Below are 12,221 nucleotides of genomic sequence, written 5' to 3' on the forward strand. Positions count from 1 at the left end.
TTGCAGTTGCTTCATCACGACTGCAGAGGTTAGACAGCTCAACAGTTCGCACATACTCATGCTGACAAGGCCTAGCAAAGAAGCCAGCACTGAATTGTTGTGAGTATTCATAAGGGACCATCATGAAAGCTCTTTATAACTGTACACTACACCCAATATTCCTTGGCATTATTCAAGCAAGAGCCAGCATGGAGCAGAGGACCTAACTCAGACTCACTAGGGTGGTCATTCGATTGTGACAACAGTCTCAGGCTCAGTCCAGGAGATGCTACGCTATTCTTTCCACCTCAAACAGCAGGTTCCTTCTGTTGAAACCACTTCAGCAGATAAGACAAAAGTTTTCAGAGAACTCTGTTCAGATGACAGTTCACCAACCTTAATGTATTTTGTACACTCTCAAAATTAAAGCTAGAACTGGGGAGACAGCAGTAGGCACAGGGAGTGAATTTACTTTATAAGAACTTGAAGTAGTTCTACCAGGATCTGGGAGGAGGGGGAAGCTAGTAAAGCAGAAGATATTTGCTTTTTTTTTGTTTGTTTTAAATGGTGATGTCAGTGTTTTTCCTATATGCTCTATTTAGAACCTCAGGTAGCTGCATAAAGCTAGAACAAAACTTTCCCTATACAGAAAATCTTCTGAAGTTATCCGTTACGGAGATTCTTGCACTTCTCATATCACTCAGGATTGACAAGTGGCAAAGAAAGGACATTCTGAGCTGGATGCAACTTTGGATCAAATCTAGTACTGGAAATCATGTTGCATTTCTCACCACTTATCTTTTGAATATGGCTATGAATCTCACAGACTCACTCTTCCAAAGTTCTGTGGAAATACACTGTTTTCTGCTACATCCCAAGTTTTGCAAAAATATTAACATGATGAGCGCTTTCATCAATATGGCACCATTTCATGCTAATATTTTCTCAGTAAAACAGTTGTCTTTTCCATTTAGTTACTCAGGGGATTGTGGGGGAGATGGAAAGAATATTTGGACAGCACCAAAACCTCACCAGGCATTAAACATGCTTTGATAGCTGTTACATATCGTAGGCAAGACATGCCAGGATCTGCAATGAAGTCCTGGTTTTAGATTCCCAAGACTGGGAGAGGCTTGGGGCCATCGAGAGTTTACTAATTCTGGGCATGTTCAAAAAGTGCTGTAGAACAGCAGATGTTACAAGTGGAAAATGTAGATTGCTCAGGATCCTACTGATGACATGAGCCTTACTTCATAGATCTTCAGCAGACTGCAAGAGTATAAAATCTTGCTCTAGTCAAAAAGGGAACCTTTCATGCCACCACTGAAAAGTAAGCACAGGAGATTTTCTTTTATTTCTAAAATATGTAAGTTTAGCAGCTGGTCCTACAAAGATGATGATGAAGCACATACACTATATAAAACTTTTTGTGTGTACGTATGTATAGGTTAGGGCTTGGTGTTATGTCAGTAAAGCCAGTGACAATGCTCTTACTGGGTTCAATGGAGGTAGAAACTGATAGCAGAGGTGCTTATCTTTTCTCCTATATGCTTCAGAACTGCGACGTTGAAAGCGATAAAGTACAGCCAAGAAATTGAGTTCAAACACCAAGCAGTCTATTAGGCCAGTAGTAATGGGCCAGGCACATGACACAATATTTTCCAATAGATTTGAAGAGTGCAACAAGGGCAGACACTGAAAATTGGTATGTTAACAAAAATTAACTTAAGATTAACCAAACTGTTTATTCCCATTGTATTCAAAAATTGTCTAAAAGCTACTCATCCACAAATAGAAGTAAAGTTGCAAACTTTGCTGGCACTATATGTATATGAGTGATGCATTCTGAGCAAAAAGATGTTTATACAAAGTTATACAAGCTGTGCAAGTTAACTTCAATTTCCATAGAAGTAGTAGCAGTGTTTCAAGTATCAGTAATACAAATCACGTGGATACTTGCTGCTTGTCCACTCTTTTGCCAATTACATTCTAATCTTAAATGCTTGGGCGCTCTATAAGAATATGAAATGTAGATCTAAATTGTAAAGGCTAATATATGAGGATGACTGATACTAATATACGACTATTTGTTTTTACTTACCATGCAGTCCTTTTAGAGAAGCAACAAGGTGGTGTGAACTAGAACTTTCATATACGCAGTGTTCATAAGTGCAAGTTCAAAATGTTGTGCAGGTTAGAAACCAAAGAGCAAGTTAAAATAATTTTGGATTTCAGTAATTATATAAAAAATTATGCAGGGAAAAGATTTCCTTCATTTTCCTTCATCAGGCCTTACAACTTAAACAAATGACCTGAGAGGTAGTGGAGGCCCCATCCCTGGAAACACTCAAGCCCAGGCTGGACGGGGCTCTGAGCAGCCTGGGCTGGTTGAAGATGTCCCTGCTTATTCCAGGGGAGTTGGGCTAGATGACCTCTGAAGGTCCCTTCCAATCCAAAGCATTCTGTGATTCTATGATTCATGAGTCTCAGGGATGAGTGGAATAAAAACAAAATTTTGTGATCACAGTTCTCAAGTAACAGTTTTTTCATGGACGGAACTGACTGATACTTGGACAAAAGGGAAGCTTACGCATTACATCATGCCTCTGGAAATTTTCCAGATCAGGTCAGACAGAGACCCAGGCTTGTAACACCTTGCCTAGAATACACCCGTAGTTGTGTTACTCTGGTGACTAAAATATCTGAAAGCATAGAGTCAGGGACTGGCTCCAGCCGAGCAGCAGAGGGGATGGACAGCTGGGTGAGCTATCACACAACAACAAGTAACAGTAACAGTATAAGAGAATTTTTTTAATACTGAAGGGGAATGCGCATCTGAAGAGCAGCCTGAAAAGAGAGCTGCAGAGGGGTTGCATGTGTAACAAATGAGACGGCCTGTGATCACAGCAGGCTGCAGGTCCTTGTGTTCTGCTACTCACCCTCCTTACACAGAACGTCAAAGCCTCGTATTTCAAAATAGTTTATGCCAACAATACCAATTAGGTACAACCTTACAGTGTCTTACAGTGTTTCTTCACAACATTTGGCTTCAATTCGTATGCTTTCAAGTTGCATTTCAGGTATTTTTTTAAGCATTTGTTGAAAGCACCATGATAAGCTGCCAGAAGCCATGAACTGGCATTCTCCAAACAGGAACATGTGCGTGTTCAGCGCAGCCCAGTTTTAGCACACTCTCAAGATCAGAAATTTAAGAACGTTTAAGACTGCTGGTATCTGGCCATTTAATCTCTCGAAGAAGTTTACCCCAGAGCACGTGGGACGGGTCAGGCTTTCCGCTGCGGTGGCTGCGTGCTGCCCAGCTGAGCACTGGCAATGCTGTTACACAGCCAGCGGATCTGGCAGTCATGCTGCCCGAGCAATCCCAGCGCTGTTCTCTCATGAAATACCTGTCACCACCACATCAGAAGGCGCAGCCAGGGCAGTTTATTGCCACAGGCTGGGGCAATAAGACATCCTAGTTTGACTTTTATTCTAATGAAACCTCATAGGTAATTTGGCAAAATCAATGATGTACTTTTATCAATGAGGGGTTCCAAAGATGATTTGTGAAGACAGATGGATAAGAGTTCCCAAAAGATGTGAATGATAATCTGGAAACAGCTGATCCATAGCAAAGAAATCATCAGGGTGAAAAAGGGAAATGCTGTCAAGCTGCAATGACCAAGGAGAACCACAGTGTACATCAACAAGGTCTAGACACTTCAAATGTGTGTTCAGCCTTGTGCCAAACAGGCAAAGGTCTCCAGATGCAGGAAACTAACCCCAGTGCTGAACCTAAACAGCAGGAAAAAACCTGTAAAATGAACGTAAGCAGGAGACTGTTTTGATCTAGGAAAAAAATCAGTATACATTAGTAAAAGATTGAAATGCATTATTAATAGATTTATGTTGCAGATCTAAAATTAAACAAGAAATGCACCTCAGATACTCAAACCCCATGTTTTAGTAAAACGTGTAATAACTTACTTAGTGCTATAATATTTTCTGGGGTCACTGCATCCTAGACCAAGTCAGAATCAAAGAATCTTGCTAATTACTGTTTGTTTATTTTTTCCCTTAGATGTCACCTCTTTCTTCTACTTTACCTGAAGTGCACTACCACTACTTAGGAAAAAGAGCATTAAAACTCTCTGCAAGAACAGGGTAATAGGGAAGAGAACACATAAGGTTTATCAAACAAACAGATATGATGTTCCTTTCATGTATTGGTTAGTTTAAAACAAGACTAAAAAAATACCTAAATTACTATTAAAAAAAAGAAAACCAAAACAACCTCCCCCTTTCCTCTCAGCATCTCTGTCGTCAGAAATTTGGCAGTAGTGCACATCCAAAGCTTTTATCAAATGAAGCCACTCATTTTTACATTGTTCCATCTGTTTTATTGTAAAATACTAGACATTTACGTACTTAGCGTGTATGTATTTCTTTTAAAATGTGTAAGTCTTATGTAAATGGATATAAATATGATTTTTTTAAAAATAAAATCTATGGTACATGGGGTCTCAGTGCAAACATTTGACAATACAGTGTCAATAATACTGTTTGTATCTTTCCATTCCACCATTTTTACAGTTTTTGGATTGTAACAGTCAAATGAATATGTTTAGCAGAGTTAGAAGCTTCAACATGTTTCTATTGAGAAAAAATCTGTCAATATTTCAAGCTGAACACCTGCCTCTGATGATGTATAATGGAACAACACAACCTGGAACTGGAGCCAAAATGGACCTCTAAGGACAAAATGGAAATGTCAGATATCTATAGAGAAGCACCATGATGGCTCACCTCTTAACAAATAAACCCAGAAGAACTGTTTACAAAAAAAAAAGTAATTTAATAAAACATGATTTATATAAAAAACCAAAAACTTTCTTCTATGTTACCTGTGGACCAAGAAGAATCTTGCTTTACCAAGAGCCACCTTTTCGTTCCAGGATCTTCAGACACCAGCTAGCATTGGAAAATTAAATCTAATATTTGCATAGAATCAGATTCTCGTTTCCAGATATGCTCAACAAAGCAAATGAAAGAAAAGAGAAGCCAAACTCCACCATTTCTTCATTCTAACAGGGCGTTAGACAGGCTCCTGTCTAACGTTATGCTTTTAGCCAAGATGGCCTTGCTGAGACTTCACAGAAGTCAGTTTTATCAGAGGAAATAACTGAAAGACAGAGTGATTAATATATAGTGTATAAAAGTTTAGAAGAGCAACTATTACCTGCTGTGGCTTTATTTGGTGGTGTTATTGTTGTTTATTCTTTGTTTAAATGGGAAGTTTCAAAGTAAGACCTACTTAATAGTCATTTACCTATTTGCTATTTTTCTGCTGCTTGATCTTAGCTCAAGACCTGTCTTTTAGTTATTTCTTTTGCCAGTTTGATCTGCAATGTTTGCACGTACATAAACATTTGTTTTGTCTATTTTCATTTGGCAAACTTCAATCAGATGGTGAAAGGTTTTTCTCCCCCAATGTCAATAAAAAAGAATTCAGTGCTATTTGTGTTTATAAGTCTGTTAAGCCCGTTTTGCCACCCACAGGTAGGAGTTACCACGGATTTACTGGTGAGCATCTGCCACGAGAGGGAGCGCCGAACTTGCTGTTGGGTGCGAGAGGCTGGCTTGAGCGGGCACAGCCCTGCACAGGCACCGCTCCTTGACACACAGTCCCCTGGGCCTCACCGTCCTGCCCTGTCCTCCCTGCGGTTGGCCCTTCTTCTCCGCCCCCTTTGTCCCCAGACAACATGATGTTGCTCGGGCATCGCCCCCTCAGCCGCCTTTTGGATTATTTTAGTCCAGAATGGGATGAAGTAAAGCAATGCCAACACCCTTCTCCGTGGTTGCAGTTTCATTTGAATGCGCGTCCCCCTCACCAACGCTCGCTCCCATTTTACAGAATTTCTTTTCAGCCCGCGTCACCACAGCTCATATTCAGGGGGCAGAGGGAATGAGGTGTGTGGGGAAAAGAATGAGCAAGACCTCGCAACCAAAGCTGCAGGTACCCTGCCCTAGCAGTACAGCATCTCCAAATTATTTATTTCTACAGTGGAAGAAAACAGACTGAAAGAAATAAAAATATATTTTTCAAAAAGTATTAGCATGACTTTAATTTTGACCTAAGGCCAAGGAGATTTTAAAATCTCCTAGTACCTGCCTGTCTCCCCCATACGAGCCAAAGCTCTCCTCTCATCAGCTAGAAATTGTGGCTATGCTGAATGTCGTCTAGTTGGCTCCGACCCTTTCAGTACACTGGGAATAACTGTTATATCAGCCTCTCCAAGGAGGTTTCAATAACTCCCTGGCCATTCAAATCTACCCACATGCTTCTCTCTAAAAATTAAGAAAATCAGTGCTCTCCTATCGCTTGTTAAATGGGCTTGTTATTCCTCGATGGTACAAGCAGGTTGCTGGGCAGCACCAGAGCCGTGCACAAGAACGATTGCTCCTTCTCCCTTTCTCCAGCTCGGCACTAAGCTAAAGCTGTAGAGAAAGCATTCTGCAATCACAGTTCCTCAGCAAAAGGCTCCTCTGGAAAACAAAAGCAATGCCCGTGAAACAACTATTTTTTCCGTACTGTACTGCCGCAATAAGGTGGCTTTCTCTGTCTGGGTTTTCTGAATGCTGATGAATGAGACATTTGGCATTTCTGGAATCCTCCACAGTACCAGGGCAGTAGCAGAGTGAGTACACCTGACCACTCTGCCCCTCTCTTTCATCCCAGTCTTGGTCTTTAATGATTCCCACCAAAACAAAAAATAAATAAACAAATACTCAGGCTTCATCAGAAAGCAGAAGTAAGTTATTACAAACTTTATTTGCCATGGAGACACTTTTAAGAATGCTAACTATTCAAGCTCTCACAAAGAGTTCAGATGACAGATAATTGTTTCTTGTCAATATTACTATAAGCAAACAGCCCCTCCAAAAGGTAAGTGCCTAAATGTCCATTACTAATGTTTTGGGGGGTTGGTTTTTGTTTTGTTTTTTTTTTTAAAAAAGTCTGATATTAATTCTCTCCCCAAACTAGGAAACAGGTTACCTTTCCTTACAAATGGAGAAACTGGTGTAGGAACATGAGATGTCATTGGGAAAACTACAGAAGATCTGGGAAATTATTTCTCCTTTCCTACTTCCTATTGCAGTATCTTTACTAGGGGGCTTGTGCTCTCACTAATTAGTTCCCCTCCCCTGTTTCTGCAATTAAAACATGATGGCTGCAACTGGGATAACTACACCGAACATACACAACTTCATGTCTCAGATTTCATTGTACGAAAAAGTAATGGCCATGCACCCCATGAACGTGCCACACTTTCCCTGCTATAAGACCCTTACAGTTTCTCACCGATTTGAAAAACCCATCAGTTACAACTCCCAAGACCTCCCTCTCACCCTGTAGCTGTTCAGCAAAGGTTGCTAAGTTGCAGCATTGTGAAACTGAAAAATACTCATCAGTCTCAGCAATGCACTCCATTATTTGGCATGGGCCTCCTATTAAAGCCTTGCTACTTGAATAATCCAACCAGAAGAAAATAGTACCTTCAACTAACTGCAACTTATGTAAGTATTTCAAAGTTACCAGGACATCTCGCAGAAGCAAAATGACTCCCACATACAAATCACTAGCCTGTATAGTTAACATATCTACCATAAAGCATCACTAGCCTTTACCCAGTCTTTAGATGCTTTCACTCCCTGTTCAGACTAAGATTTTCAACTAAATCAAACAGCTAAGGGCAGCTACTTTATCATGCAATTCTTTAGCAAAAAAACAAGTACACTTGAAACTAGGCTGTTGTATTATATGACTGTATGACCTACAGACCTATGTATACCTATGCATGCAGTCCCTAGCGAAAATACACGTGTACTTGTTACTTATTTCCTATGGCACTGGTAGAGCTCATTGGCTCTACAAAAAGGTCACAGCCACAAGCCAGCATTGAGGTATGGCTCATGTTAATTAGCACCTATCTACCACCTTTTAGCTCCTACATCAATCTGCTGGTTTATTGTATCACTCAGCAGGGCTATCATCCCTACTTCTCACCCAATAGGGGGTTAACAGTATTTCCAGGCTCTTTTGAGGACATACTGCCACAGCAAAATACGTCTAGACTTAAATTCTACCTTAGCTTAGCCTAAGTATGGAATCTCTCTTTTATACCACCATCATCTGAAATTGCGTATTGCTTACCGCTTCTTCCTCTGGAAAGCAGTGCTGAGTTTGAGTAACTTCTCTGCTTTCAAACTTTTCTGTAAACACGTATTTTTAAGAGGAATTTTACATTTATTGTTCAGTTAAAACCCTGTAGCTTAAGAAGTATTGCATTTGCAGACTGTATCCTCCACCCCCTGGTTTGCTAAGAACCCTGTAAGTGTTTTGAAACAGCCTATAAAGTCAAGAATGAGCTGCCCAGTATCTGTATTTGCTAAATTTCTGTTACATATATCTCAGCGAGCCTGAAACATCTAATTATGTCAGCAAAAGAACATTCTGCTTATCCTTATCATAAGTGATACAAACCACAACAACAAATTTACCAGAAAATGCAAACACTAAATGCTTGCTTCTGTTTAAAATATGTATTTTTATTGAATATTACTATTGATAAATCAAGATTTTCACAGATTTCAAAGCCAGAAATTGTCTACCATTCCACAAAAAAGACACTTCAGAAAGTTATTGAGTAAAAAAAATTAGAGAAATCTAATTTATGGCAGAAAGGCTTATGAAAAAGAAAATAGTGGCATCAAGAAAACTAATTTAAAACTTTTTAAAATTTATAAAAATTTAAAAGTCATAAAGGCTCGTAATTTACAATTTATGCCTACAATAATTTTCACATTAGAATTCCTACTTATTACTCTCCTCAGTTCATGACTTACCTTTTGTAAACTGTTACAAAAGTTACTGGTGACATCATGCAGTAATGGATTGAAATGTAAGGCTACATGACATCAGATGAGATAATCCAGTCACTCCTTCACTTTAAGGCTATATAAATGTATAAATTCTATTTGCAAGACTGAGCAATGTTAATATCCACCATATAACGACAACATCCAGAGACTTTAGTATGCTTCATTGTCTGTGACGATATGGTAAAGAACACAGTAACATTTCTGAAATAAAAAATTTAGTCTCAAATCATTGCTATTTTTTAAAACATGGTATTTCCTAACATAAAGTCTCTTCGCATACTTCAGTAACTGACACGTTTGTTACCAATCTATTATCCCATTTAATTTTTCTTTAGTGCTTCTTCAATGTGTTTAAACACGCTAGCATCTTCAATGGTGGGTGTTATCTGAAAAGGAAGAATATACAGAAGCATGTGATAGTAGATTGCTGTTCTTCAACAATAAGACAGAAAATCATTCAGAAAATCTTCTAAATCTACCTTGCAAAAGCAATCAAGAAAAAAGTATCTGGAAAGCTCTGGAACAGGAAAATCTTCTGGGTAAGACACAGTAGAAATAAAATATAACGTACTACCTGATGTCATGGACCAGTTGCAGAATGGTCTAGAGAATTGAAACCATGACGTTTTGTCTTTGGATGTGCATGTGTGCCTAATTCATTAAAGCATACATCCCCAACTTACCTTATATGGCTTTCCACTGACAAGTGCAGAAAGAGCTGAGCGTGGTATCTTGCCAGAGCGTGTTTTTGGTAGCTGCTTCACAAACACCCCCTTCTGGAAAGCTGCCACTGGACCAATGTTACTTCTAACTCGCTCAACAATCTCTTTCAAAATCGTCTTCTCTTCTGTCTTTATACCTAGTGAAGAAGTTCGTATCCTTTAGCCTTTTCGGGACTTTTGCAAGTCTTAGTAACATCAGTAGCAGCGCGTGCTCACCTTCTCTCAGCACACACAGCGCAAATGGAACGTGTCCTTTTAAAGCATCCTCCTGGCCCACAACAGCACAGTCTGCCACAGCGTGATGGAAGAGAACACACTGAGGGACAGAAAACAAAACTTAACTGAACTCGTAATAACTGAACATTTCAGTGAAAAAAATCCATAGGCATGGACATAAAAAACAGACTGACTTACATTTTGACAGCAAGAAGTATGTAGGCAGTACACCTCAGGATTCCAGTTACACATTGCACATGCACACTTTCATACCCACTTATATGCAGTTTTCATGCAGACTTAAGAAATAAAAACTACGGCAGCACAACATACAAATAGAGAACAAAGCAAATGTGATTTCCTTACAGTTTAGGGAGAGTACCACAGCTTGGTTTTTATTAGTGAGATCTTTGCTGGAACAATTAACATCAGACTAACATTACAAATAACATGGAGTTAAGTGCATGGAGTAAGGACCAAAACTGCAGAAGCACTCCTGCTACAGGGCTGTAAAGTCCTATTGGTTCATTCTCTCTGGCTCCTTCTATCTTTTCCATTCCCTGCTGCACAAAGGCATGGTTTCAACAAAAGCCAAAGAGAGGCCCAACCTCAGCCTTCAGCCAGCCTAGTTCAGCTCACCCCCTTGGAAACATTAGGTCTCAGCCTCCTTAGAAAAAAAAAAGGGAATTAAGGAATTAAACCGGAGTCCCCTCCTATGCCACGTTTGCACAGTTATACAAGTGGTGGACAGTAGCTCCAATACATCAAACTCTTTCAGGAAAAAAGTCAGAGAGTCTCTTTTCCTTCCAATCAGCAAACTGAGGTTCTCATCTCCTGCAAAAAAGCCACCAAGATGTCTTGGTACATACTGAGAAGTGTGTCACTAAGTCTGGGACAAAGCTGGACTTAAGATACCGGCAGTTGTGAACCCTCTTCCAAAGCAACTGGCTCTTTTCATGCAGTGACCAGCATCCCTTGGGGCATCTTGCTGTCAACAGTGCCTTCAACATATCCTCTGTCCTCAGCCACAAAGAGGACCTAACATAACCCTACGCAAAGGCCAACAGCGGTCACATCATGTGACTGTGTGTAGTAATTTACTTACGCATACAAGGTCTATACATTTGCCAATAACAGCTTTCACATACCGTGTTGTCAAAATCAAAGGCAGCAGGATGTCTGAAAGGAAGAGTAACTAAAAGAAGTCTTAAGAACAAAGGTGTTTTGGTGGGGTTTTTTTGTAAGCAGGAACACCACATTTGCATTGGCTACTCATGCAATGGCACGAGCATGACGAAGAAGACAGGAAAGGTACAGAGAAGACAGGAGAAATAAACGCAAAGGAAGGCAAAGCTGAATCACTGCTGTTCCAGTTAACAAAAGGGAGGGTCTTGTGTGACCTGGTTGTGAAAATGATGGTGGAAGGAGCAATTCAAAGATCTCCCCATAACCCATCCTAAATGCAGATTTTGCCATCCTTAAGATTTATAGTCAAATTAGGAAGGAGAAACTGGTTCTCCATGCCATGGTCACTACAACACACGCCAAGTAGTTTTTAGCAAAACAAATCCGCACAAAGTGTTTCTTGCATACTTTGTCTGACAGAAGCTATACTCACTTCACAAACTATGATCCTAGAAATGTCCCACGCTACGAAAAAGCAAACGGGAAATACTTAGCTTAATATTAGAAGCATGCTCTACCAAAGTACGAAAGCACGACCATTTACGCACATCTTTTGAAACTTTACATTTTTCACAGTAATGAAATGAGACGTGCACAAGATGTATCCAGAAGGGCAAGTGCAGCAGCCTGGAGCTAGTTCTGGATGGGCTCAAGCCAGAACCAGAGGGCAGAAGAGCCTGCTGTAGAAATGCTGAAGCTAAATATACACAAGTACATTTGAATTCACATATAATCTACTTTGTCCAGAAGTCATTGTATCAAAACTGAAAAATTGTAAAGCAATTAATCTTACGTAAATCCAAATCTCCATGGTATTTCAATGCATCACAGATACCTATGAGCTTCAGCCGCTTCTAGTCCAGAGCCTCAATAATGCCTTCCACTTCCTGCTATAAATACCCATTCGTTCCTCCTCTGACTTTTTGACCCTGAGCACAGCAACTTGATTGCCACAGAATAAAAAAAAAGAAAAAGAAGAAAATGCAGTGAATTATGGAAAAGCAGACTAGTAAGGTCTACAACAAGAGGAACTATGCTTTCCACAGAAACAAAGGTAAAAGGCCTACAGTAATCCGACATCACCATCAATACCATAATTTCCTATCAGGCATCAACAGGACCCCTACGGTGGAGATTTAAGTGTTCCCAGCTTGTTTTGTAGTAGCTTGTTTGTGT

The 12,221-nt window shown here is 39.9% G+C and overlaps 2 protein-coding genes across 9 annotated transcripts in view; one reads left to right on the forward strand and one right to left on the reverse strand.

Annotated features, from left to right (window-relative positions):
• PPFIA2 (PPFI scaffold protein A2) overlaps positions 1-5,531 on the forward strand; it is a 357,310-nt gene extending 351,779 nt beyond the window's left edge. For 3 of the 6 annotated variants that reach the window (XM_075429542.1, XM_075429536.1, XM_075429538.1), the window contains 2 exons: positions 7-99; positions 4,061-5,531. In XM_075429542.1, coding sequence (XP_075285657.1) covers positions 7-65 — 59 coding nt within the window. In that variant the 3' untranslated portion in view covers positions 66-99; positions 4,061-5,531. The other 3 variants (XM_075429540.1, XM_075429541.1, XM_075429537.1) reach the window with 2 other exon arrangements.
• A 3,037-nt stretch (positions 5,532-8,568) lies between these two features.
• ACSS3 (acyl-CoA synthetase short chain family member 3) overlaps positions 8,569-12,221 on the reverse strand; it is a 98,415-nt gene continuing 94,762 nt past the window's right edge. For all 3 annotated transcript variants that reach the window (XM_075427937.1, XM_075427936.1, XM_075427938.1), the window contains 3 exons: positions 9,861-9,960; positions 9,606-9,781; positions 8,569-9,308 (listed from right to left, as the gene is read on the reverse strand). In XM_075427937.1, the coding sequence (XP_075284052.1) occupies positions 9,243-9,308; positions 9,606-9,781; positions 9,861-9,960 (342 nt within the window). In that variant the 3' untranslated portion in view covers positions 8,569-9,242. The remainder of the gene's footprint in view (positions 9,309-9,605; positions 9,782-9,860; positions 9,961-12,221) is intronic.

Source organism: Opisthocomus hoazin, chromosome 8 (genome assembly GCF_030867145.1).
Source record: "Opisthocomus hoazin isolate bOpiHoa1 chromosome 8, bOpiHoa1.hap1, whole genome shotgun sequence".
NCBI lineage: Eukaryota > Metazoa > Chordata > Aves > Opisthocomiformes > Opisthocomidae > Opisthocomus > Opisthocomus hoazin.